We start from the raw sequence: 27,291 nt of genomic DNA, 5'->3' as shown, positions 1-27,291 counted from the left end.
GAGTGAGTGGGTGTGAATGTGTCTGAGTGTGTGAATGAGTATGTGAGTGAGTGTGTGTATGAGTGTGTGAATGAGTGAGTGTGTGTGAGTGGGTGTGAATGTGTCTGAGTGTGTGAATGAGTGTGTGAGTGAGTGTGTGTGTGTGAGTGTGTGAATGAGTGAGTGTGTGAGTGAGTGGGTGTGAGTGTGTGCATGAGTGAGTGTGTGCATGAGTGAGTGTGTGAGTGAGTAACCCTGGCTTGAATCTTTGGGGGAGCCAGGCATGTCACCATGTGTAACCCTTCCCCACCCAGGGGCTCCTGACTGACCCACAGCCCCAGAGCAGGCTGCCTGAAAGTGCCTGGGTCGGACTTGCCCCTTTCTCCTCCTGAGAGCAGGTGGAGGCTCGGGATCTCCTGCGTGTGGGGCCCTGTCATCTGCACACAGGCGAGAGCCTTGCGTCCCCTCTGCCCATTTGGGTGTGTCTTTCAGTCCTCTTGCCTCGAGTGGTGTCGCCACAGGAGTGGGGAGGAGGGGTGCCCCTGCCTCGCTTCGTTCCCAGGAGGGGCCTGCCAACTTTCAGGGGGTGCGGCCTCTCCTCCTCTGGCAAACCGGCCCCACCGCCTCAGTTTCCTGAGCGGACACCGCGACTCACGCTGGTCCCTGCTGCCTCCCGGGACCCCGTGGGCCCTGCTCAGTGGGTGCGACAAGGACCGCCCATGTGTATGTGGGGGGGCGGGTGCCTGTTGTGCTGTCGCCCGTTCCAGACCACCCTCTGGAAGAGGCTCCCTCGGCCCATGGAGAGAGAGGTTCCGGGATCGTGGCCGACATGTTTCCAACAGACGCCGGGTGTGAATGCAAGGCGGCCCATCAGCATGTGGTCTTGAAGACGGGGAGAAACAGGGCCAGGAGTGGCGCCTGCTGCTGGCCTCCCGTGAGCTGCTCAGGTGCCGGCTGCCTCACTGCCTCTGGCTTCTTGGTGCCTTTCTGGAAGCAGCAGCCCAGGCATCGCAGGGCAGGGCACATCGCAGGGGACAAATCTGCTGCAAACCATCCCTTTAAAGTCTCCAACACGAGGACATCGCTCTGAGGGCCTGGATGCCTTGGAGCCGAACAAGGAAGCCCGTGCCGAATCGCTGCGTCTGGACTGTGGTGTAGGCAGGAGCGATGGCTGGCTCTGGGGCTGCTAGTGGAACACACACATCCGCCTCAGCAAGCGCGGCCAGAAGGCTCCTTCCACATGAGGACCGCGAGGGGTCCTCTCCTGTGCTCTGGCGATGCCATCAGGTGGGACCGCCCTGGAGAAGGACGTCGTGCTCTGTACAGCAGAGGTGGGGCAAGAGGTAGGTCCTCAAAGAGATGGGCAGCATGGTGGCCGCCCATGCTGGGCTCAGACCAAGGCGGTGATCCCTGGTGCAGGTCTGGGCAGGGTTTGTGTGGTCTGTGAGGCCACTGTGGCTGGTACCGACTTGCCAGCCCCTCACAACTACGAGTGCGCTTTCTGTTACGGTCAGAACCCGCTTCCCACCAACAGGCTCTTCTGCCGGCATTCACTTGATCATCTCTGGAATCCTCTCCCCCAGGCAGATAGCTGAAGCCGGGAGATGGTCCCGCTCTGGCCCCGAGCACCAGGTGTAACGCATCCCATCTTGCAGGTAAAGGGACTGAGATGCAGAGAAGGAAGTTAAGGAGGCCAGGGCGGTGTGGGTGGGAGCTGGAGTCAGGCCCCGGTGTCTGGCTGCTGAGCTCACCCATGTCACCTGGAGGGGGTGGCCACTGACACAAGAGTGGGTGGGGTGCTCTCAACACAGGGTGGGGACATGCACCTGGAGCGAGGAGCTCAGTCCCTGCCCAAGGACACCCTCTCAGGGGATGGGAGCTTGCAGTCTCCTGCCCTGGGGGAGAACCAGGTGCTCCTGTTCTCTGCTTGGGAATCTGGAAGACCACCTGACTCCTGACCACTCGCTCTGTAGTCCGCACCCAGCTCAAGGGCACATCCTGCCCACCCTGGGGGACCAAGAGCCGCTCAGGCGGGCGGGCCTTCATCCAGCTGCTTCTCTGAACTGTCCTGACCTGCCATCCTCACAACTGCTTGGCTCACATCATGGCCCCGCTAAGGCTCACTGGTCCCTAAGGTTGGGTCCACAATGTCCCCAACAAAGGCTCTGTGTGTGTGTGTGTTTCCCCTGGTTGGACACTTCCATTCTGGCCCGGGGAAGTCCCATGCCACCACTGACAGGGCCATCGACTGGCCCGTGGTTCAGGTGGCCCTTCTACTTCCTTCCCTATTACAGCTCCTCGGAATGATCCTTCCCTGTCACTGCCACCGGGTTGGCTTCCTGCCTGTCCCCTCCCACTGCCCCAGTACTCCTGCTTGTGACCCTTGGATCGCTTGGCTTGCTCTCTGCAGAGGCACGTGGCATCCTCACTGCTGGGCGCGGGCTCCTGGCCTAAGTGTTTTCTGCGCCCGCTGACCAACTGTCAGCTCCCTGAAGACACGAGATCTGGGTGAGCTCTGATCCATCCCCAAAGGCTCGCGTGGGGGCATATCGGTACCGCCATCCTCGCTGGGTGACTCAGAGGCACTCGTAGCCCACTGGGGCAGAAAAGGCAGAGGGAGTCTAAATTGGGCCCCTATGTTGGAATTGATCTAAAAAAAATCTCCCAAAACTAATAATCATAAGGCCCTCATCAGAGCTTGGAGCGGCTTTTCCAAATCAGGCAGGAGACAGCCCACTCTGTTCTCAACTCGGCCAGCACTTCTGCCTCCGCTTTCAACAGATGCACAGCCCAGACACGACGCCAACTGTTTCTCAGGAGGGCCTGCAGAGTGGACACGCAGCCATAGCTGGCCGGCGCTCCTGGGGACCGCAGGTGACTGCCCGTGGACAGTGAAGGGGAAGCAGGCCCAAGCAGCAGGAGTTTGCAAATTCACTGTACGGTGAGCGTCCCTTGATGGTCACCCAGGGGCCGGGGGTGGGGACTGTCACCACTGGATATCAGATGCAAACCCAGCCCCAGACGCCTGAAACACACCTTGACAAAACGGGGCCCGCGTCACCGATCATTTTCCCTTTAAGAGGCCACGTCCCCCGCCGTTCCCGGCCTGGAAACCAGGCCGACCTGCGCAGAGGTGGGCTGGTTGTCTCCACCAACAGTGGTGCAAACATTATTGCCGCATCCCCGTCGGCGGGGTCTGTGGAGGAACGGCTCAGCTGTCTGCAGAGGTCGGAGTGCTGGCCGACACACACCTTTCGCACCTGGTGCTGTGGACGGGACCTTTACCCCGGCGTCTCCACACCTGTTCTCCAAACCTGCTGCCTGTGAGGAACAAGGAGGCAGGGCAGGCTCCCCAAGACCACCGGGATGGGCAAGAACCTGCCTTCAGAGTCCCACGTACCTGGTCCAGAGCTTCTCAAACTCCCGGGGCGTGAGGGGAATATCGAAACCGTAGAGAGCGTTCTTGATGTCCCGTCGCCGGAGAATGCCACGGCCCTCGCTGTCCGTTTCTATGAAGTTCTATACGAGGAGAAGGGGGTGGTTGGCTGCCCGGCAGATGCCACCAGGCCCTCTAGAGCCATGATTTGGAACAGCCTGTGACCCCCTTGTCCAGCCCCAGACACCTGCACCAGGCCTGTAAAGAAGGCAGCAGGCAGGGCGTGGCCCTTGAACGGGGTGTTTCTGGGCAATGAGTGGTGTGGGCCCTTGGGTCCTTTCCTGACCCAGATCGTGCATTTAAACATGACAGAAGAAAAGGACCAACCGGACTTGCTGGAGATGGGAGATGGGTGTTGGAGGTGCTTACGGGCCAGTGGTGTTGGCCCTCTGTCTGTCAGAGGCGGGCTGAGGGTCTTTGCAGGCCATGATGACAAGGTGCTATGGGACCACTTGAATGTCCCTAAGGGATGCTAAGGACATCTGAGGAGCAAGGGGGCATCTGTCCCTCCCTGGTGCTCCCTCAGAGGGCCCTGAGAGGCAGGCCCACAGAGCATGTGCTGGCTTGGGCACTACCTCTGTGCCATCCCACCACCCCCACCCCCTTGAATAGTCATGTTCTTCCTGTAGGTGCAGGGTGTGTGCTTGGAGACGGGGGTCACTGCAGACAAAATGCGTTAATTGGGGATGAGGCGGCACTGGGGCAGGGTAGGCTCTGGCCTTCAAGAGAGTCCCGTGGACAGACACGCAGAAGTGCACAGGGAGTGTGAAGGCAGGTCTCTGAGAGCAGGTGTGGGTCGGTTTCCAGGGCATCTTGAGTTCCAGTGAAATACGCCCCCTTCATGGTAGTGGACACCTGGTGTGTGCAGACTATGCAGGAAGCCAGCACATGTAGAAGAGCAGAGTCAGGGTAGAGTGTAGGCTGCCGACGTTCACTGGACAAGCCCACTGCCATGGGGTTGACTCTGACTGGTGGATACCTCATGGGTGTGGGGGCGGAAAGCCTCAACTCTTTCTCAAGGAGTGGCCGGTGGCTTCGAACAGCTGACTTTGTGGTTAGCAGCCTCCCCCCCCTCGTCCCCCACGATGCCAGCAGCCCTCCTTGGCTAAGTAGCAGAATTTGAACTAGGTGGGTATACATAGAAGGTACCAAAGGGCATAGCAAGGTCACTATCAGCTTTTCGACGCTGGGGTGCAGGGTTAAGAGCAGTGTTGCTCCTGCAAGGCAGGCTGCTCACATCTACCACCTGCTCCGCGGGAGACGGACGGACAGCCCGGGAAGCCCCGTGGGTTCTCTCTGGCCTGTCATCTCACAGTGTCCCTGAAGGACAGGGGAGTGCAGCCCCTGTGGTTCGGGAATTGTAACTCATCACGGGAGGAGACATCCCCGTGGTGGCGTCACACTGCTGACCTTGCAGGTAGCCACTTAACTTGTCACCAACATGCTCGGGACTGGCTCGATGGCAGTGAGCTCGGTCTTGTACAGTCCCCCCTCCCATCAACAGACCGTCTCGGAAACTAGCTGGGGCAGTTCCCCCCCTGCCCAATAGGGTCATGGTGAGTGGGCATTGACTCCGTGGCAGTGAGAAATTCCTGTGGGTCATTGATTCTGGTGTCAATGGGGTTGGGCTTTGGTTAAATGTCAGGTGATGGTGTCCTTCATGCCCTAGGAAATGGGGACCCCCAAATCCCAGGTTCCAGGCTGCACCCTGTTTCTAGGCACCCTGCCCTATCAGTGCAGCCTCCTGGTCAGATCTCATCTCCCATCCTGTAGCCACGAGTGGGATGGGCTTGTCTGTGACAGCGGCCAGGGGTGAGGAGGGAATGGCTGGGGATACCTGGGTAGTGAGGAGAGGGCTCACTCATAGGCCCGTGTCCAACTGTATCAACATCACGATGTGGTCTTCATATATGTTTCTAGGTCTGGCCCAGTGGAACGTCCCACCTGGTCCTTTTGTCCTCAACCCCCCCCACCCCCCGCACCTGCTTCCCATGCTAAGCAGCCGGTGGCCTGTGTGTGGTGGGGGTGGGGGTGGGGGATGTAGTCGGGAAGGAATATTTTCGGAACCAAAGGTGGGCAGGCAGAGCTGGCTTCCCAGCTCAGCAGCTGGGGCTCAGCACCCCAAAATAGCTTGTCTTTCCTTTTGAGGAGACAAATGGCTTCCTTACCTTCGACAAGTCCGACCATCTGTTTTTGGCTTTGGTAACAAGATACTGATGGGCCTGCTCACTGGCTAGTTCGGAGTCTGTGACCTTCTGTTTTTGTCTGCCACCGAGGGGAGGGGGTAAGAAGAAGATTATTTAAATTCGAATGGGCTCATTCATCTCCCAAGGGGGTCCCCCACCCCACCCCTCGCTTGTTTCAAAGCACCAGTGGAGGGGTCTGTTGCCTCGCTTCTGGTCTGACTCCGTTCCTAAGCCACGGCCTGCTTTGCTCAGCGGCATGCGAGGGAAGCCGCCTCACGTGGCCTTTCAACCTGTGTTTCCTCAGCTCACAATGCAAGCAGGGCTCATTGACTCTGCGGAGCCTCCCAGAACATGGCAGAAAGATGGCCAGGGTTCCATCCTGTTTCCTCTCTGGGGTGGGCAACGCTGAAGACTCTTCTTAAATGCAGGGTGTTGTGGAGGCTCGCGACATTCGAGAGCCTTCCCCGTGCCCCACCCTGCTGCTGTCGGGAACTGTAGAGCGGCTGGGACTCAGTGCCCCCCAGTAATGGATCCCTTTGCCGGCAGGTTGGAACCACCGAGCTGCAGGCTGACCTTGCGCCGGTGCTGACCTGGCACTCCACAGGGCCTCCAGGGACGCCACTTCTGGGAGGACAGGAATACTGCGGATGCCCACGCGCCCTCCTCCCCTGGTAGCCTGTTCCCTCTGGTCTCGCTCCAGGAAAACTGGGCCTCCCCACTCTCAGAGCTGCATCTACCCCCGCGCTTAGTCGCAGCTGTTGCTGGGTGCTGTCCAGTCGGTTCCGACCCACAGCGATGTGATGCAATGCACATCAGAAGGAGACTCCTCCCCGTCCTGTGGCGTCCTCACAACCGTTGCCACGTTTGAGCCCGCCGATGCAGCCCGGCGTCCATCCGTCTCATCAGAGACCTTCCTCTCTCCCGCTGCCCCTCCACTTGACCGAGCATGATGTCCTTCTCCAGGGACTGGCCTCTCCTGGTGACATGCCCACAGCCGTGACCCTCTTTGTCTCCAAGGGGCACTCTGGCCGTACTTCTGCTGAGACAGATTTCGACACCCACAGCTCGCTCACTGTTGGGGGCTGGCTCCGTCACTCAAATGCATCGGTCCCTCTGCGGTCTCCCTCGGTCAGTGTCCAGCGGTCACATGTGTTGGAGGCAAATGGACATGTGAACAGAGCTCTCTGGATAGCCACGCCTCCGTTGCCCGGGGCGGACCCCCAGCTGTGCGTCTGCTTGGCATGGCACTGGTGGAATAAGCGTGTGGGTGAGGAATGCAGGCCTGGCCAAGAGGAAGAAAGAGGCTGCGTGGTCCAGATCCTACATACTACGTGATTCAATTTCTTGTCCAGAGACCCCAGAAAACCAAAGTGGGGGAGACAGAAAACAAGCCCCAGCACACTCTTAATTAAAGGACTAGATATGCTTCAACTTTCAAAGAGCTTACATGTGAACTGCTAATCAATATAAAAAATGCTAGCGCCACCCAAAGGAGCCCTGGCGGCATAGTGGGCTAGCTGCCAACCACGAGGTCTGTGGTTCAAAGCCACCAGCTGCTCCATGGGGGGAAACTGAGGCTGTCTGCTCCTGAAAAGGGTTACTGTCTCGGAAACCCACAGGGGCAGTTCTACCCTGTCCTGTGGGGTCGCCCTGAGTCGGGATCCAGATGACAGTCCTGAATTTGAGATTCTGTTTTAAACACCGTCCAGCATGGGGTCAGCTGAGAAAAGGCAAACATTTGACAAACCTTCCCATCATCCCTACAGGCGTGCTGCTGCTGGCCTGCCTCTGAGAGAGATGGGGTTCCACAGCACGGGGGGGGGGGGGACAGGGGGCTGTGCTGGCCCTGCCACCAAAGTGCCAAAACTCTCCGTCACAGGGCAGGTGGGCTCTTCTTGAGTTCCTGCAGCAAGGCCGGCAACCCCTCCCCCCACTGCACTACTCAGCACGCCACCCCCACAACGACACATTTTTCAAGCCGCGGTTCTCAACCTGTGGGTCGTGACCCCTTTGGGGGTCGAACGATCTGCACAGGGGTGGCCTAAGACCATCAGAAAACAGATTTCCGATGGTCTTAGGAACCGAGACACCACTCCTCTATCCGTTTCCAGGCAGTCTGCCCACATGCAGACACGCCTACATATGAGTGTCCGGGGTGAAGGCTGTTACCCATGCTACACCGTGCTTCAAGACAAAATGTCATGCTTGCTATTTAGAAATAACTATTTCACAATATAGAATGACACACTGTTACACTGTGATAAATCACTATGCTTTCACTATGTTCACTTTGTAACCATGAAAATACATCCTGCCTATCAGTAGCAGATTCACAACAGTAGCAAAATGACAGTGATGAAGTAGCCACGAAAATAATGTTATGGTTGGGGGGTCACCACCACATGAGGAACTGCATTAAAGGGCCGCAGCATTAGGAAGGTGACAACCGCCGTTTTAGAGGCTCAGAAACGCACCCCAAAGGGCACCGCTGGTCCTGGGAACGCGGCCGTGCAGAGCCAGGCCTCGCAGATGCCACCACCTAGCTTCCCTCACGATCATTTTACTGGGCAAAGATCGGTTTCCACGCCTCGTGCAAGGTTCTTGACTGTTTTTAGTGGCCTTTCTGTCATCTGTAGTCGCTCGGCGGGTGAGGCCCCTTACCACGTGGCCCATCAAGTGCAGGGCTGCCGGCCCTGCTGGCCTATCCCTCATGGTCATGCGTGACCAAGGCAGACAGCAAGCCAGCCCCCAGCTAAGAGCATCGACGAGCGAAAGCCGGCGACGGTGCGCCTTCTGAGCTGATTCCTGCTCTCAGACCGCCGCCCTGCCTCGCCTCACACTCCCCTGTGGTCACCCCGTTCCTGGTGGCCGGGCAGGGCTATGCTCCTGACCATCACAGATCGGGGGACTGTGGGGGCGGCGTGCACACTCTGGCAGAAACTGATAGCGGCCCAACTGGGCAGCGTAGAAATGGCCCCGCGGGTTTCTGAGACACTCACTCTGTGCGGGAGGCGAAACTCTTTCTGGGAGCGGCTGGTGGTTTTGAACTGCAGGCTCTGAGGGGGCCTTTTTCCTCACCTGGCTGGCTCCTCAGGAGAGGGGGGTCTCCCCACCTGCAGCTGGGGACCAGAGGAGGGCTTGCAGGTTTCCTTCGCTCTCATGGAAGGTGTCAGATCGGCGTGTGTGGCACATGGGTAATTCCCGCCGGCTGGCCCTCCTGCCTTTACTGAGACCCCCATTCTTCAAATCCACCTGCTATGCCTCTCCCGACACATTCAAGGGTCTTTTCTGGCTTCTCAGAAGGAGCCCTGGCAGTGTGGTGTGGTGGCACTGCGTTGGGCTGATCACCGGAAGGCCAGCAGTTCAAAACCACCAGCTTCCCTGTGGGAGAACGACAGGGGACAGGGGCTTCCTCCTCCCGGAAAGAGTTACCGCCTCAGAGACTGCCAAGGGCAGCTCCACCTGTCCAGAGGGTCGCTGCAGAGTCTGACATTTTAGGTTTGCCTTCTCTGTGGCATGTGACACCACCCCCCTCTCTGAAATGAGCTGCCAGGCACACAAGTGCCCCTGTGGGCAGCCCCGCCTTGCTCGGTTCTCCCCCTTCCCTCCCCGCTCCGGCTTCTCCTACCCCAGGGTGGCTTTACTCTTCTGAGAGGCCATCCCCTCCCTCAGAGTCTCCGATGCCGCGCACGCACAGGCCCACACTGCTCGCGCTCCACTCTCACGGGGCCTCCACGCCCGCTCTCTCCAACTGCCTACTGGACTCCCCAGAACCACGGAACTTCAAGGGCCAAAAGGGATCCGCAGGCCCCCGTGTCCACTCCCATCACTGCCCACTTGGTGGTCGGCACAGGCTGGGAGGGGGAAGGCTGGGAGGGGGATGGAATGAGGTTAGTTTTCCAACTCATGTTGAAGGGGACGCCACGTTCCTCTGCCTTCCAGCGTGTGCCCCGAGAGCTCGGCTGGACCTCCGTGGACGCTGTCTCTGAGAGAACTCGAGAAGCACGGGGTGTGTGAGTCGCGACATCCACACGTCCATGGCAGCCTCGCCCTCTAAACACACGTCCAACGGCCCTGACGGCCCACTCCTCGCCCGGACCGCCACGCCTGGGGTCTTTCCTTGGTCACCCGGCTCACTTCCAGAGCCCCGGGCTTTCCACTTCCTTGTCCCCGCAGAAAGGCCTGGAGTGTGTGCTATGACCGGATCGCCTGCCCCCACACCTACACTGCGCCACACACTCAACAGTTACTCAGCCCCTCTCTTACGGCCTGGCGCTTTAGAACCTGGACTGGCAGCCAGCCCCACCATCTCCATGAGCTAGTGTCTACACACACACACACACACACACACACACACACACACACACACACTCCTCCCCATGTGCTGCTCCAGGTCGCAGCCCACGACCCTGAGGAGCTCACACCCTGATGGGGAGACGAGAGAAGCAGGTAGCACCAGGTACGTAGCAGGTGGCTGTGACTGCCATTGGGGAGAGGGACCTTAGCTGAGGGAGACCAGGACCCTTCGCGGGGAGGCTGGGAGCCTCTGTCAGACCTAGAGGGTAGGAGGCCGCCCCCTGGGCCCCTTGGGAACAGCACTGCAGGCTGAGTGACAGCCTGGGATGGGCGGTCGGTGCCAGTTCCGATGGACAGAGGCTGGGCTGCCCTTCCTTGTCCACTAGTAACAGCTCAAGATCCCTGGCAGAGGCTCAGCTGGGACTCTGGAGCAGGAATAGCAGCAGGTAGATGGAGAGGGCTTTTTTTGGGCAGGGGGGATGTGGCTGGTACCCCGATGAGGTTCACCCGTCTGTTCCTTCCACACCTCTCGGCGTACCCAGAGAGAAGCGCCAGCACTGGGGCTGCACTGGGGCACGGGGAGGAAGCCTGTCTTCCTGACCAGAGGGCTGAGGTGGGAGCAAGTGAGTGATGGGTCCCTGCCTTTTCTCTTTCTAGTCTCCCAGTCTGGGGGTGCAACGCCCATCCAGTCACTGGGTGGCACTTGTGTGGCAGTGGGGGAACCCATCATGGAGACGCCAAACCTGAGAGGGCATCTCCTCTCTGACCTGGAGGGGACCCTGGGCCCATGGATGGGGGTGGCCCGCGGCCCCTTCTCTCCCTCCCTCTCCTCTCATCATGCACACCATTGCAAAACCCAAAGCCAAACTCACCGTGGTCAAGGCAACTCTTGATTCTGACTCCGAGCGACCTTGCAGGACAGGGCAGAGCTGCCCCTGTGGGTCCTGTGGGTTTCCAGGAGTGTAACTCTTTATGGGATTGGAAAGTCCCGACTTTCTCTCATGAAGCGGCTAGTGGTTTTGAACTGCTGACCTGTCGGGTCGCAACCCCCGTGTAACCACCACACCACCAGGGCTGCATTGCAGGTCCGCTAACACCTGAGTTTTTTTATCCAGAAGATCCAGGAACCTCATGTGCCACTCCCCTTCCCCTTCCACCATGGAGGCTGGAGAGCATGGAGGTCGGCCTTAGAAAGGGGAGACCTGGATATGTGTGCAGGACACCCCTGGCCTCACCCGTTGGGCAGACCCGGGGCTGTAGACGGAGCCTAGTCTGGCCTGAGCAGAGGGCACCAGGGGCTGACCTGAACCATCCTGGGAGGACCCTGACACTGAAAGCTGGCGTGGAAACCACAGCGCACTGTGTGACCATTGGGACCTACAGTTTGAAGCTGAACTGAGTTGACGGGCTACTGAAACGAGAACACAAACAAAATATAGGTGCTTAATTTTCACAGGACCCAGCGCATCCTAGAACTTAAGCTGCCCGGGATACAACTCAAATTACCTGCCATTCACAGAGAACGCTCACGGCCGATGCGCAGTGATCCTACAGGACAGGGTAGAACTGCCCTGGTGCGTTTCCGAGACTGTCACTCCTGACGGGAGCATGAAGCCCCACCGTTCTCCTGTGGGGCAGCTGGTGGCTTTGAACAGCGGGCCTTGTGGTTAGCATCCCGACCCATAACCAGGGCTCTTCTGAGCAAAGATCAGACATGGTGGATATAAAAAAAGAACCCAGTGGGAAGTTTATAACTAAAAAAAATACAGCTGACATGACATTTATACTTGATTAGCTCAGTGGTAGAACGGAACGGACAGGGGAAAAGTCAGTAAACTTGAAAACAGACTCAAGGAAACGGTTCGGTCTGGACAACAACTAGAAAATGGAAGCCGTGGTCTTCTGGAGCTGCTGTAGAGCAGAGAAAGGCCGACCTGCCATGGCACAGGGCACCGCCACGTCGGAGGGAAGGGTGAGCAGAATGTCCCTAAATTTGGTGAAAATAATAAACTGACAGACTCGAGAAGGTCAGCAAACTCAAAAAATGATAAACCTGAAGATAACCACGTTCAAGTCCATCACAATCCAACGGCTGAAAACCCAAAGCAACGAAAGAAAGTATCGAAAGCAGCCCGAGAACACTGACAGAGTGGCACGTGCACGGGGCTCCTCACCAGAAACCACGGAAGCCAAAGGCAGTGAAGACCATCACCATGGCATTGAACCAGAAGTCTGCTCTATGCTGTGAGTCTGGGTAGACCAGAGGAACAAACCCTGGAGCCTCCTATGCGTATAGGAAAGAGCTTTTATACCACAGAGCAATTGTATATTAAGAAACCATCCCAGCCCAGTTCAGATCAAGTCCATAAGTCCGATATTAGCCCATATAGCTGATACCAATCTATCAATTCCTCTTCAGGCTCACACAACACATGAAATTATGCTGAATACAGGAAGAGCACAGCCAATGGGTGGAAGGTCTTGTGGATCCAGTGGCAGTGGAAGCATCTCAGCATTGGTGTGGGTCTCCACGTGGCTCCTCCAGCTCCTGGGCTCTGGCTCCATCCTTGTGTCTCCATGTGGCTTGTTGACAGGAATGAGTAGCAGAAAATGGGTCTGTCCTCCAGTGAGCTATTTATCTCCGTGGAGCCTCCAAATGAGGTCATCAAGCTGCAACCTGATTGACAGGCTAAACTCCACCCCTTCAGTCCTACCAGTCTCAAGTTGACATCAGATGATGTAGCTCCCACACCCATACGCAGCAATATTTCCCTTTATTAATTAAGGAAGGAAAAACAGATATTGTAATAATAAAGAGAAGGTAAGGAAATCTGTAGGCTGCCCTGCTATACGAGACCAGCTGAGCAAGTTCTTGAGCAGAAGGGAAATGCTAAAGAGAAACTTGGCACTTTGGAAAGCAAAGGAAAGAGCAGCCGAAGTCTCAGTAATTGTCTCGTCTGCTGCCTTCGAGAGGGGTCCTGGCTCACAGCCACCCTCCAGCACAGAGGAGAACACCCCCATAAGGTCCCCAAGGCACACGGACACACCTTTCTCCCAAGGAGGCGCTGGTGGGCTGGAAGCCAGATCTCTTGGGCTAGTGGACACAGGTCTAACAGCTGTGCTGCCAGCAATCTATGGCAAATATCTGGGTAAGTGAACTATCTATGCTCCTCGGCACTTCAATATGCATGCAGCCCAAACCGGTAGAAGTGAAAGGAGAAACAGATAGATTCAAAATTGTCGGAGAACTTAATGTTCCCCCTTCAGCGATTGAAAGAACAAGTGGGCAGCCAACAGGCAGTGACACGGAAGAGCCCGAGAACACTGTCAACCGACTGGACCTGGTTGACGCTCACGGAACACTTGGCCCAACAAGAGAAGACACGTTCTTTTCAAGTTCAAGTGGAATCCCCACCAAGATAGACCTTCTCGAGGGTCCACGCCAAAACTCAACCCAGTCAAGGAATTTAAGTCGTACAAAGTGTAGTCCCTGACCAAAGCCAACCTAAACTAGGAATTAATAACAGAAGATAATTGGAAAATACACGGTATTTTGAAATTAAACAACACAAATGTAAATAGCCCCTAGGTCCAAGGGGAAGACTCGGGGAGATAGAAACGATTTTAAACCAAATCAAAACGCAAACGCCAGCATATGCCAAGTTGTGGAATGAAAGCTAAATTGGTGCCCCAAAGGGAATTGAGAGCATTACGTGCTTGTATTAGAAAAGAAACCCGAGGTTCCAACCGAAGGGAAAATTTTTGAAAAGAGCAAATCACACATAAAGCATTCTGAAAGAAAGAAATAATAAGGTTAGTGTGTCAGTCCAGGTAGACTAGAGAAACAAATCCAGGGAGACTCGTGTGTATATAAGAAAGAGCTTTATATACAAGCGCAACTGTACATTAAGAAAACATCCCAGCCCAGGCCAGATCAAGTCCATAAGGCCAATATTAGCCAATATGTCCAATACCAATCTATAAAGTCCTTTGCAGACTCACGAAACACAAACAATGACGCCGAATGCAGGAAGAGCACAGGTTAGTGGGTGGGAAGTCTTGTGGATCCAGTGGCATTGTAAGCATCTCAGTGCTGGCAGGGGTCTCCATGTGGCTTCTCCACGTCCAGGGTTCTGGCTGCATCAGGGTAGGTCCATGTGGCTTCTCTTCAGGAATGTCTCGCAGGGAGTCAGCCTTGTCAGTAGAGTCTCCCAGGGAGTGAGCCAAGAGAGGAAATACCGGAGTTCCCAGAATCCTCAGGAGTAGGCCATGCCCACAAGGAGGCCTCATTGGCTATGACCTGATTGACAGACTAGACTCCACCCCTTCACGCTTAATCCTCTCAAGTTCCAAATTGACACTAGATGATGTGACTACCACAGTTAGGAACAGAAATCAGTGAAATTAAGAACAAAAATAGAGAAAAGGCATTGCAAATAAAAGCCGGTTCTTTAAAAAGATCAGCACAGTGTATAAAACTTTTGCTAAACTGATCATGATACAATGAGAGCTGACACTCATATCTTACCAATATCAAGACTGAAAGAAGGGACAGCCCACAAGACCCCGCAGACTTGAAAAGAATAACAGGAGACACCACGAACAACTTCATTTCCATGAGTGCCGCGCCGTAGATGAAATGGCTCGGTTTCACGTAAGGAGCAAGTTAAAACTGCTTCAAGAACAAGTGGACACCACAAATTGTCCCTTAGCTCCGAAACAAACTGCATCTCGAGCTGAAAAGTCTTCCCTCAATGGAACCCCCAGAAAGGGGTGATTTCACTGTGAACTCTAAGTGTTTGGGCTTCTTTACAATCCCAAAATCGAAGAGGAAGGACCTACTTTTATGAGGCAGAATTACCTGATACTAAAATTATGATCGAGTACAATCGTGGGTGCCCCAGAAAATACAAAGGAAAAATTAAAAAAAAATTTCTTAGTAGAATAAAATGCATACTGTGTTGCAATTGGGAGTCCCGGTGGCCCGGCATGTTCCTTGTTGGGCTGCTAACCGCAGAGCCTTAGCAGTTCAAACCCACAAACTGTTCCACAGGAGAAAGATGAGGCGTGAACTCCCGTGAAGACCTACAGCCTCGGGAAGCCTGTGTGGGTTTGTTAAGACTTGGAGTTGACTCTTCGGCTTGGTGTGTGTTCTGTGTGTGTGTGTATGTGTGTTCTATTGCGGTTGTCATACAGGTTACTCACTGACTCACTCACTCACTCATTCACTCATTGTCTCACTCACTCACTGTCTCACTCACTAACTCACACACTCACTCACTCACTGACTCACTCACTCACACTCTCACTCACTCACTCACTCACTGTCTCACTCACTAACTCACACACACACTCACTCACTCACTGACTGACTGACTCACTCACTCACACTCTCACTCACTCACTCATTCACTCACTCACTCACTCACTAACTCACTCACTAACTCACACACACGCTCACTCACTCACTCACTCACACTCACTCACTGTCTCACTCACTAACTCACACACTCACTCACTCACTCACTCACTCACACACACACTCACTCACTGTCTCACTCACTCACTCACTCACTCACTCACTCACTCACTCACTCACTGTCTCACTCACTCACTGTCTCTCTCTCTCTCTCTCTCACTGCCATTGACTCTACAGGACACAGTCGACCTGCCCCTGTCGGTTTCTGAGATTGTAACTTTTGATGGGAGCAGGGACTCAGCTTGCTCCAACAGAGAGCTGACAGTTTCGAATGATCCACCTTGCAGTTAGCGGCCCAACTCCTATAGATTCTTACAGGTTCCAGGGCTTTCTTGGGTTCACCAGGCCCTTCTGCATGTCTACAATACATTACGAGGTCTTACACTGAGTTCGATTCTAACTTTAGCATCATCCACTGAACGGTCCTAAGCTTGTTGACATTACTCACGACTAGTCTCGGCTCTGCTAAAGGGAGAAGGAGCAGTGAAAGGAAAACACGTAAACAAAGCAGATGCATTTGCCTAGCAGGAGAGCAAACGGTTGAAACAAAGCACCGCTAGTTCTCCAAAAACACTGTTTCTCTCACTGCATCGCCCCAAGTGTGGCAGTCTGTCTCAGGAAGATGTTGGGTAGGTCAGGGAGACCCTGTCTACACACAGGATCCCGACCCATCGCGACCTCTAGAACTGCCCCTGTGGGGTTCCGAGGCCGTGACTCTGTAAGGAAACAGAAGAAAGTGGCCAGAAGGGACGCCATGCCAAGATCCACGGAGTGGCCAGCACACAGTTGACCTTCAGCAAATACCAACAGTTGCGGTGAGAAGGGGGAGCCCTCTGACCAAGGCACTGAGCCTGGTCCTTGATGCTTCCAATCTTTATCCGCAGAAAGAAAAGAGAGAGGGGAAGGGAGGAAAAAGTTCCCTGGGAAGATTGCTTTGTTCGGCTTTTCTGTTACGCAACCAAGTCAACTGGAGGCCCATGGCCATGCCGATGACCACGTCAGGTGAACTGCAAGGTCAGGCGCAAAGACGGCCAGGTGCACCCGAGTGGTCCCTGGTGAAGCTCATAGGCCTGCAAAAGCAGGATCTGGAATAAGGCAGGTCGGAGAAGAATCGATGCCTTTGAATGGTGGTGCTGGAGAAGATGGTCGAAAGGAGCGTGCTGGAAGGACAAACAGGTCTGTGTTGGAAGAAGTCAGACCAGAGTGCTCCTTAGAGGCAAGGGTGGCAGGACATCATCTGGCATACTTTTGGACCTGTTGTCAGGAGAGACGGGTCCCTGGAGAAGGCCACCGTGCTTGTTGGTCAAGTGGAGGGGCAGCGAAAGAGGAAGGCCCTCAACATGACGGACTGACACGTGGTTGCACCAATGGGCTCAGGCGTGGGGACAATTGTGAGCATGGTACAGGACCGGGCAGGGTCGCTAGGGGTCCTAGGAGACAGCAACACGGGCAACATAAGGTGAACCACAAGATCAGGGAGCAAAGATGGCCAGACTTCGTCTCAGACACTCTGGGCATGTCAGGAGAGACCAGTCCCTGGAAAAGGACACCGTGCTTGGTAAAGTAGACCCCAAACAAACATGTTCATGGCCATTTGGTTCATTCTGACTGGCGGTGAGGCTCTAGGCCAGGGTAGAACTGCCCCTCCGGGTTCCTGAGACTGTAACTCGTTCTAGGAGTAGAAAGCCTCGTCTTTCTCCCATGGCGCAGCTGGGGGTTATGAACTGCTGACCTTGTGGACTGAAGCCCACCCCATCACCCACTGTTGTTCTCAAAAGGCTGAGCAAAAAGCAGAGCCCTGGGCCCAGATTGATGAGAAGAAGCCCATCCGCGCTGAGTGTGTACTGATAGGTATTGGAGACGGAGCAGGATGCTGCCCAGCGGGGATGGTCGCTGTTTTCTCATCCGTGTGCACACACAGGCACGGGCAACCTTTACTGCAGAGCCCCTGGGGCCGAGCAAATGGCGAGCACAAATCAGTTGCTAACTGGGCGGTTACAGGTTCAAGTCCACCCGGAGGTGCGCGGCAGAAAGGCCTGGCGATCTACCCCGCAGCACAGCAGACACGGGGTCGCCTGGAATGGAGAGCAGGGAGGCACAGCGGCTCTGCTCTGGTCCCACTTCTGGGGCACACTGGATGGACCCGCCCGGCGCGGCCTCCTTACCTGATGAGCCTCTGGGGCGCGTCGTCCACCCTGAGGGTGCCCTTCTCGCACAGGTGGCGGAACTCCCGGAAGTTGAGGGTGACGCTGAGCCTCAGGCCGAGCAGCTCCAGGAAGCGCACGAACTCCTCCTGCTTGAGGTTGAACTGCAGGTGCGCCAGCAGCCCGTACAGGTCCTGCATGCTGATGATGCCGTCCCGGTCCTTGTCTACCTTAAAGAAGGCCGAGTAGGGGTTCTGGAAAACAAGCCGTGCGGGTGCACCAGTCAAGGGGCGTGTCCCTTTGGGGACCCCCGCCCCATGGCCACCACCCAAAACGTAGCCTCCAGAGAGACCTGCGGCCGACGGCTCAGCCTTTGCCTGCGGGTGGTTTCTCAGCCCGGAATGCCCTTGCCACACTCTGTATTGCCCCCCTCCCCAACCCAAGAAATGCGGCACTGAGGCCCACAGCTCCCTCCTTTAAGGCTGAGAGTTTAGGGCCTCCCTCCACCCCCACCCCCAACACCACACACACACACACACACACACACACACACACACACACACACACACGGCAGTTTTCCTTCGGTCACACACTTTGTGATAAACGCAAGAGGATGTGTTGGAATTTTCTAGAATGTGACACTGGGCCAGTCTCACCCTCCCTTGTCAACATAAGCCTTCTGCCTCCTAAAACTCAAACTCGCTGCCAGCCCAGCAATTCTGACCCATGGGGACCCAGGAGGACAGGGTAGAACTCTTTACGGGAGTAGAGCGCCTCGTCTTTCTCCAGCAGGGCGGCTGGTGGTCTCCAACTGCTGACCTTGGGGTTAGTAGCCCAATATGTAACCACGGTGCCACCAGGGCTCCTGTCTCATCTTTCCAGTTGCTGCCCAGCATCACTCCGATTCCACGCGGACAGTTCTTCACAGAGAACAGCATCCAGGGGGGACATCGTTTTTACAAGTCAAGCTGAACTGTGGCTTAGCTTTCTAAAGACTGCAGGGGACATCTTTGTTAAAGGTTTAAAGAGGCTCTCAGAACAATAGTTTCGGGGGCTCCTCTAGCTTCCCTGGCTCCAGAAATGCTAGGGTCCCCTGCTTTTAGCGTGGGCTGTCCCACACAGGGGACGGGACGGGTGCTGCTGGGGAGGGAGCTAAGGAGTGGGAGGGAAAGGGGCAAGGGGACGGATAGACAGACTAGAAATTCACGCTGACTCATGTGGTCCGGACCCCTTCTGGCCTGAGCACAGAGCAAGAACAAGGACAGACGGCGGGAGAGAGCTTCTCAGAGTTAAGCCCCCCAGGCAAGGAGAGGAGAGGCAGGCTGCATCCCACCTCAGGTACGGACAGAAGGACAGGTGTCCCCTTCCGGGCCCAGGTTGAGTCACACGGCCCTACTCTGAGCACCCCTAAGCCCCAGGGCTGTGCGGTGGGAGGGATGGACTGCAGCGGGGAGGGCAGGCCTCAGTTTACCTGGAAGGACTCCTTCAGCCTCTGGGGGAAATATTTCAGGCACTCCTCTGCAGAGGCAAAGGGACTGCTCAGTCTTGTCCGAAGGGCCGGACACGCTGCAGAGGAGGCTGGCCGACTCATGTCCATATCTGAAACAGTCACGACGGTCAGAAACCTTGCCCTCCCCTGGCTCCAGGCCAGCTGCAGCACCCTGCACATTTCCTGCCCCTGAGCCCTGGAAAGCACCGCTGGCAAGGGCATCCGGCCACTCCACAGAGCTCCCCGAGGCGGCTTCATGTGATGAGGTCCTGGCTTGTTTCCCCCTGAGTCCTGGGTCCTGAGGGCGTCTGGGCCTCATGCCACGTGGGGCCTGAGGACTCCTCACTGGCAGCTGAAGCCACACCCCTCACCAAAGGCAGGCAGCTCGAGCCACCCCGTAAGGGCCAACTGACCGCATGTCCCTCACGCCACCGAGCAGATGCCAACTCAGTGACCCTACAGGACAGGGCAGAACTGGCCTGGTGAGTTTCTGAGATGTTAACGCTTAAATTTTTTTTTAAATAATAAATAATTTTATCGGGGGCTCTTACAGCTCTTATCACAGTCCATACATCAATTGTATCAAACTCATTTGTACATAGGTGGCCATCATCCTTTTCAAAACCTTTCTTTCTGCTTGAGCCCTTGGTAGGAACTCGTTTTTCCCCACCTGGCTACCCTCACAAGCGCCTGATAAACGACAAATTATTATTATTTTGTCATCTTACACCATCTGCTTGTCTCCCTTCACCCACATTTCTGTTGTTCGTCCCCCTTGGGGGTGGGGGGGTTATACATTGATCATTGTGAGCAGTCCCAGGAGCAGAAAGCCCGGGCGGTTGGTGGTTTTGAACTGCTGGCCTTGCAGTTTGCAGCCCAGTGTGCAGCTGCTAGGCCACCAGGGGGTCGTCCTGACCAACTCTAGCAGGCTGATGTTTAAGTTGCTAATTTCGTGTGGCCTGCAAATGACGCAGTAAAGACCCACTGGCCCTCCCCTGCCCCAGAAGACCTGGCTGTTCTGGGCTCTCGGGATCTACCTGTGCCCTGGCTCATCTAGCAGGACGGTGCTCTGAGCTGTCCCGCTCCTCTGTCCCTCTGTGGGGGCGGGGCCTAGGTGTGAGAGCCAGAGAGTGGGGGTCCTGCCGCTTCACGTCCTAGAAGCATTTTCGAAACCCAGGAGGGCGAGTCGCTGACCCAGAGGCCACGCAACAGAGACGTAGGCGATCCTGGAGACACGGTGCCCAACACAAGGCGAGCGTCTCTGTAGAGCCCACCACAGGAGGTTTGGGGGTTCCCCGTGCCCGTGAAAGTCACGTTGCTGACAGTCTGCGGCCGCCTACTAAGTGCAGGGACATAAGGGAAACGTTCAGATTCATTTCAGAGTGACCAAGACGTGACACGGAGACACGAAAGGAGCCCATGCTTGGGGGAGACTTCGCCAATGGCCTTTGGCTGGGCCCAGGGTTGGCACGGAGCAGCGATGTGTAATGTGAGGCTCAGTAGGGGGGCGCCGTGTGCCTGCATTCCATCCAGGGGGGCTGCCAGATATTAGGGGACTACCCAAAGATGTGGCTGTGTTGCCCTGTGCGTCAGATTACAGCCCTGCTCCTCAGGGGTTTTCGGTGGCCGGGTTTGGGAAAGTACATCTGCAGGCCTGGGTGTATTTGAACTTCCGGTCCATAGCACCGGAGCATGTGCATCATTTGCACTACCCAGGGACTCCAACGGGAGCCCTGGGGAGATCTGGGATTAAAAGTTGGGCTGCAAGCCACGAGGTCGGCGGTTTGAACCACCACCTCTCTTTTTCAACAGTCTCTAAACCCATGGGGGCTCTTCTTCTCTGTCCATCGGCTCCTAGGAGTCAGACTGACTCAATGGCCGTTGAGTTTGGTATGGTTTTTGAGGGGTTCCAGTATGAGGCTTAACCCCAAACCAGACCCATACTGGTCAGAAGGATTCTGACTCACAGCGCCCCCCAGGGCAGAAGCGAACTTCCCCAGAGGGTTTGCAAGGCTGCCATCTCGGCGGAAGCCCACTGCCACATCTTTCTCTGACACGCTGCCAATGGGCTCTACTGGTGACCCTCTCTCAGTTAGCCCCAGTGCCACTTAAGGGCCTTATTGCTTTTTCCCCCTCTTTCAAGGACCCCAAGAAATAAAAAGCGCATTGCGTTGGGGACAGCTGCATGACCTCTTCAGAGCTGTCGGAGTGGAGGGCACGCTGAGGAGGGAGGGGCGTGGTATTTCCAGTAGCCCCATATGCATGCGGAAGTTGGACGCTGCATGAGGAGGACTGCAGAATCGGTGCGTTTGGATTACGGTGCTGGAGAAGAATCCTGAAAAGTCCCCTGGATTGCTCAAAGGACAACCATCTGTCCTGGAAGTACAGCCGGGAGCCCCTTAGAGGCATGGACGGCGAGACTCGGTCTCACTTTGGACATGTTAGGAGAGACCAGTCCCTCGAGAAGGACATCATGCTTGGTCAAGTGGAGAGACAGCGAAAAAGAGGAAGATCTTCGATGAGACGGGTGGACACAGAGGCTGCGTCAATGGGCTGACACGAGACCAATGGTGAGGATGGTTGTTCGTAGGGCCGTGTGGCTCAGAAACACCCAAAGGCCCCGAAGAGCAACAACCAGACATGGCTGCTCTCCCAACAAACACCCAGGGAAAACTTAGGGCACTGTTTCCTCACTTAGCGACTGTGACCTGACATTTCACGTAGGACAAAATGAAAAAATGGACCGTCCAACGATTTTGTGCGTTAACGAGATTTTGTGCCTGTCAGTAACGACCACCAGGGTGTGAGGAGAGAGTAAGGTTGGCTGTGGTTAAAGTTTTGTGTCAGCTTGGCTGCACTGTGATTTTCAGTGGCTTGGCAGTTACATGGTGTGACTTGGCAGTTACATGGTGTGACTTGGAGGTTACATGGTGTGACTTGGCAGTTATGCAATGATGTCACCCTCCATTGCATGATCTGATGTCATCATCTTCCATTTCCACACCACACCCATTTTCACATCAATGACCTGATCTTTGGGACCTCACCACATTGGTAAGTGAGAGGCGGGTTTACTAGGAGCATTCTACATTTGAGGAGACACAGGGTGCTCCCCAGCTTCTAGATCTAGAGCTGACCAGAAGCAGGGCTGGGTTCAGGATGGCTGTGTGGGTGATGGCATTATGCATGTCTCTGAAACTGTGGGTCAAAGGGCAAACCCTGTGCCAGAAGCCCCCGTTTCTATCAGGTGTGGAGGCTGAGTGCAGCCTAGGCTGACGGCCAGGTGTCCGAGTAGGACGCCTCATTAGGTATGGCTGGCTCTCGGCAGAGTTGTGGTCACTCCTCCCCACAGATTTGGAGGGCCCAGGGTCCCCTCTTCCTGTCAGCAGAGGCTTAGAGTTTAGGAACCATTGCAGGCTTCACCTCCTCCCAGCAGCCCTCCCTAAAGGGGCTTTGGCCTCGTGCCCCAGAACACCTGGTGGGTCCCTCTCCACAGCTGGCCCTGGCGTGCGTGCCACACTTGTCCCAGGTCCTGTTTGCTCTACTGAGGAGTGCAGGCATGCATCCATCTGGGAATACCCGGAGCTTAGCAAGGGGGTATTCCACATCCTGCCGCTGGGCTCACGGTGGCCTCCTGGGGGAGGAGCAGGGCTGGGCAGTCCAGGAGCCCTGGTCAAGTTCCAGCTTTGCACCTGACTCACCAGCTCTGGGGTTTGGGGCGACCACCCCCATTTCCTCGCCTGAGCAGTGCACACAGCCAGCATCACTCTCTTAGATAACGGTGGGGGCCTTGTCCTTCTCCCTTCCCTCAACATGCCAAAACACAGACCCCAAGACCTGTGCCGGTCATTCTGAAGTCTGGCGTGGGCTCTGTGCGCGACCTCCAGTTCTTGGACCCTCGGTCTGGGGATGGGCCGCCCAGGCAGGGTCTCTAGTGGGGATGGCACAGCCATTGGGGAAGGGGGTCTCCTGGTATAGTCTTCTGCCGACCGACCGCAGCGACACCCCAGGGTGTCAGCATGCAAACACCCCACCACCCCTCAGCCCTGTCCTCACCTGCGATGTGTTTGCAGCAAGATAGGGAAAGGGGCGTCCCGCCACAGGCCAGCGGCACAATTTCCTCACCACCAAGGGGGTTTTCGGGGCAGGGCAGGGTGACCTTGGATGTGGGCCTGAACCCGGAGAGTCTCCGCCTCCGAATTGTCCCCTGGGAGGGCCTTGCTGAGGACATGGTAGCAGTCTCTGTTTTCAGGAGGGAGCCCCTGGGAGCCCCTGTGGGAGAGAGCTTGGCTGCTGACCACAAGGCGGGCAACTTGAGTCCAGCACTTGGAAGACAAGTTTGGGGATCTCATTCCCCCACATCAGTCCCTGGCAGCCCCAGGGCGCTCAGTTCTACATGGCTACAACTGGGCGGGCACCAGGGCGGAGGGCGTGGCTGTAACTGGAGGGCTGGTGGCAAGTGGCTGGGGGCTTCAGCTCTTAGGAGACAGCCTTCAAGGACAGCGGGTAGGGCTGCAGCCGGGGGGCTGGGGCATCAAGGTGGTGAACCTACTGAGCTCTAAGTTGGTCAGAAATGAAAACCAGGACATGGTGACAGTGAGGGCCCAAACATAGCCCGAGCAGACTCAGTGGCACGGCCAGTCCCATCTCCTAGCACCCACTGCTTCCACCCACCCAGCACTAGCCCTCTGCTCCAGCAGCAGGAGCTTGGTGGGAAAGGGCCCCTGTCCCCGCTGTCCTGGGAAGGGGCAGCCCAGGTGATTGGCTACCTTGGAATCTGGCCGCAAAGTCAAGGTAACTCATGCCTTCTTTTCTAAATCCTATCTTAGTGGTCAGCAGAGCGAACTGCTCGTTGTCCATCCACATCCCGTTCATTTCTAGTACCTGGCAAAGGAGACAAGGGCGGAGAGGCAGTCAGGAAGTCCCGCGGGCCGCTGCTGTCCCCTGTGGGCCCCTCGTCCACTTCCCACTCAGCCTGGGTCCATCCCTTCATTATTACCCACCTGTCCCCACCCCAGACTGGAGGGCGGGGCCTCTCAGCTCAGACTCTTGCTCTCTGAGGGAGGGAGGTGAGCCTGGGGCCCCACCTGGGCCCCGAGTGTGTGCTGGACACCTGCTCATCCACCTGCCATCAAAGGCATCCCAACTGGGCTTTGTGAGCCATTCGATTTAGGTGCACAAGTAATGAAGAAGACGGGAGGAAAGTAAAACGAGGAGGCCGGGGGAGAGAAAAGGCTAGCGTTCCCACAAAATTGTCCCCAGGATCTGTGATCTACAAATCAGACTGCAAGTGCCTGTGGACACCCTTCTCTCTCTCTCTCTGCCGGCTTGACACCACGATGGCCCCTCCTGACCTGCCCTCAGACACGCCCAGGGGTGTGTGTGTGTGTGTGTGCGGGTGCATGTGCAAACACTTCCCATGTGCCACCAAGACTGCAAGGGGATGACTGGCTTGGCTGTCCAAAAAACTGACAACGTCACTGCCCTTTGGCCAATGGTGTGTCTGTCAGTCAACAACAGGGAGGGCCTTCCGGGCAGGGGGCCACCCAAAGGCAGGTAGTGGGAGGTGGTCTCAGGAAGCCTGGGTTCAAAGGTCACGTCTGCGTAGTCAAGGGCCCAAGATGTGCTGGGTGGTGGGGCCCAGGCAGGGCGGGGGCGGGGGGGCTTTCTGAAGAGCAGGGTCAGCAACAGGTATTGGAGAAAGGGTGGGTCGCAGTGCGAGGGTCGCCTGAGCGGTGTCAGGGTTTCTGATGTCACGAGGCCCAGGGCAAGGCACTGAGCAGGAGCAGGCCTGGGGCCTGGGGCCAAGGTCGCTTCGCGGAGTGGTTACGCATTGGGCTGCTAACCGCGAGGTCACTAGACTCTCTGCCAGGGGGAAAAAAAACCAAATCACACTTCCTGCCATGGGGTCGATGCCGACTCACAGGGACCCTGCAGGGTAGAGTAGAGTGGCCCCTGCGGGGTTCCGAGGGTCTAATTCTGTACGGGAGTAGAAAGCCTCCTCTTTCTCCCTTGGAGCCACTGGTGGTTTTGAACAGCTGACCCTGCAGTTAGCAGCCCAACTCGTAACCACTATCAGGGCTCCTCGGGAGAAAGCGAGGAGCTTTCTGCTTCCATAAAGAGTTATACACTCTTGGGAACCCGCAGGGGCAGTTCTACCCCATCCTGCAGCGCTGCTGTGAGTTGGCTCCTACTCAATGGCAGTGAGCTTGGCTTGGTTTGAACCAGGCCAGGTATGGAGGTTGACTTTTGGCTGAAAAGCCAGTGATGAGAAGTCTCCAGACGTGGAACCTCTGTGGGCAGTTCTTCTTTGTCCTGCGTGGGCGCGAGGAGCCGGCATCTACTCAATGGCCACAGGCTTTACGAGCCAGGCATCTGCTGGGTTGCTTATGAGACTTGGAGCAGGCGCTCACGGGGAGGGACTCTTGGCATGGCAGCCTTGGGCTAGGCATCCTCAGAGCCCTGTTTTAAAGACGGGCAAACGGAGGCTGGGAGAGCTTAGGCGACCTGCTTGCGCAGGGACTGACAGAACCGGGCTGCCAACCAAGTGCCTGTTCATAACTGCTGGGCAGAACTGCATTGCGGGATAAGGGCGACGGGCCGGGTGCCCACCCGGACAGGAGATGCCACCCTCCCAGAAAGCCACCAGCCCAGTGTCTTGGGCTGGTGCCAACTCCTGGAGCGCCTGGGGGACATGGTAGAACTGCCCCCACAGGGTTTCCAAGGCCGTGAGTCTTTAGGGGAGCAGGCGGCCACTGCTGTCTCCCTCAGGGCCACTGGTGGCCTTGAACTACCACCTTGGGGTGAGCACCTCAACTCTGAACCCGCTGGGCCACCAGGGCTCCTTGGGAATGCCAGCATGGGAGCTAAGAAGGGCTCAGGAACCCAGGCAAAGGCCTGAGCCAAAGCTGGACGGAGCTGGGGGGGGGGGCACCCCAGGAGGACCCCAGGTGCCTTAGGTGGGACTCTCTTGAGAAACAAAACCAGTGATGTTTATGCAGTTGTAGAGACAGGTGAGCGCAGTGACAGGTGAGTTCAAGCCAGGCTTCTGAACCGTGGAAGCTGCTGAACAGGAAGCAGGATGATGAAGATGAGACCACAGGGGGGCACCAGCTGGTAGGTGCAAGGCCCAAAGTCAGCTGAATGAATCCACAGTCGGTAGTCTACTGAAGGATGGACGGCTCTTGGGATGGGCAGGCGACACAGCAGGAGACAGAGGGACCAGGTGCAAGATCCAGTTTCGGAAGAAGACAAAGTGCCAAAGAGGATCTGGCCCAGCTGGGTCTCGCTCTCTCTCAGACAGAAAGGCTGATGGTCCCAAGGACGCAATGACTAGGCTGACAGGTTGAGCTCCACCCCTGCCCTTGCTCAGGTGTGTCCAGTGGACAGCTCGTTACCCTCACGCTGCCGTGGAGGTGCTCTGAGGCACCCGGGGAACCTGGGTCTGATGTGATGTGGGTGCTCTAGGAACTGCCGAGCTTCTGCCTGCGTGGCTCCTCTGTCCCAGGAATGCCGCTGGGCCCCCTGCAGTGGTCGGATCCGATCCTCGTGCTCCTCGGGCTCAGGGGCCCAAGGTCTGGGTGTGGATGTAAGACGGACACAGGCAGTGCAGCAGGCACGCCTCCTTGGCTCTCTGCTGCCTGAGTACTGACGTGGCCTGTCCTGCCTCCCTCCCTCCCTCCCTCGCTGGCCTAGGCCTTGGGTGAGAGACTCAGACACCACAGGGGAGGCTGGAGGCTGGCAGAGGAAGAGTGAGAGAGGGGAGGGAGTGCAGGTGTGGTGGTGGTGCCTGGCAGGCAGAGCCGGGTCCACGTGTGTCCTCAGGGTGCTCTGGGGACGCTTGCCTGCCTGTCCGCCGGAAGGCAGAGCGGGACTGGGAATTCTGACAGCGACCACCATCTGCACACACACGGTGTCTCAGCTCTGCCGAGATGCCCGGACTGTGGGGGCCGTGGAGACAGCACGTGGAACCCACCTAGAGGCAGCCACAGCAGCCCAAGGGCCCCGGAAAGGATCCATGGGCGGGGGGAGGAGGGGGCTCAGTGACAAATAATTTTATCTTTTGAAAACAGTTACTCATGAATTATTCATTGCCAGTTCCTCTCTCCTGCTCAGTCTTTTCCCGGAAACATATGTCGTGGGGATGAGGCCATGTCTGGAGGCACATGTTTTGCAGCCTGCAGGGACGAGCGGGGAGTGCCCTGCAGTCATGCCCCCTCCGCTGCTGGTCCCCTGTGGGAGGTGTGCACTCCCCACGGTGCCAGCGCCACACAGGCCACAAG

At 56.5% G+C, this 27,291-nt stretch overlaps 1 protein-coding gene across 1 annotated transcript in view; it reads right to left on the bottom strand.

Moving 5' to 3' along the window:
- The window catches only part of EFCAB6 (EF-hand calcium binding domain 6), a 276,300-nt gene that overhangs the window by 70,118 nt on the left and 178,891 nt on the right, over positions 1-27,291 (bottom strand). The window contains exons 18-22 of the mRNA XM_075552609.1: positions 23,779-23,893; positions 18,992-19,119; positions 17,542-17,774; positions 5,584-5,680; positions 3,380-3,498 (exon numbers count right to left, since the gene is read on the bottom strand). Coding sequence (XP_075408724.1) covers positions 3,380-3,498; positions 5,584-5,680; positions 17,542-17,774; positions 18,992-19,119; positions 23,779-23,893 — 692 coding nt within the window. The remainder of the gene's footprint in view (positions 1-3,379; positions 3,499-5,583; positions 5,681-17,541; positions 17,775-18,991; positions 19,120-23,778; positions 23,894-27,291) is intronic.

This window comes from Tenrec ecaudatus, chromosome 6, assembly GCF_050624435.1.
Source record: "Tenrec ecaudatus isolate mTenEca1 chromosome 6, mTenEca1.hap1, whole genome shotgun sequence".
NCBI lineage: Eukaryota > Metazoa > Chordata > Mammalia > Afrosoricida > Tenrecidae > Tenrec > Tenrec ecaudatus.
The sequence above is the reverse complement of the archived record's forward strand: the minus strand, read 5'-3'. Positions and strand labels throughout refer to the sequence as shown.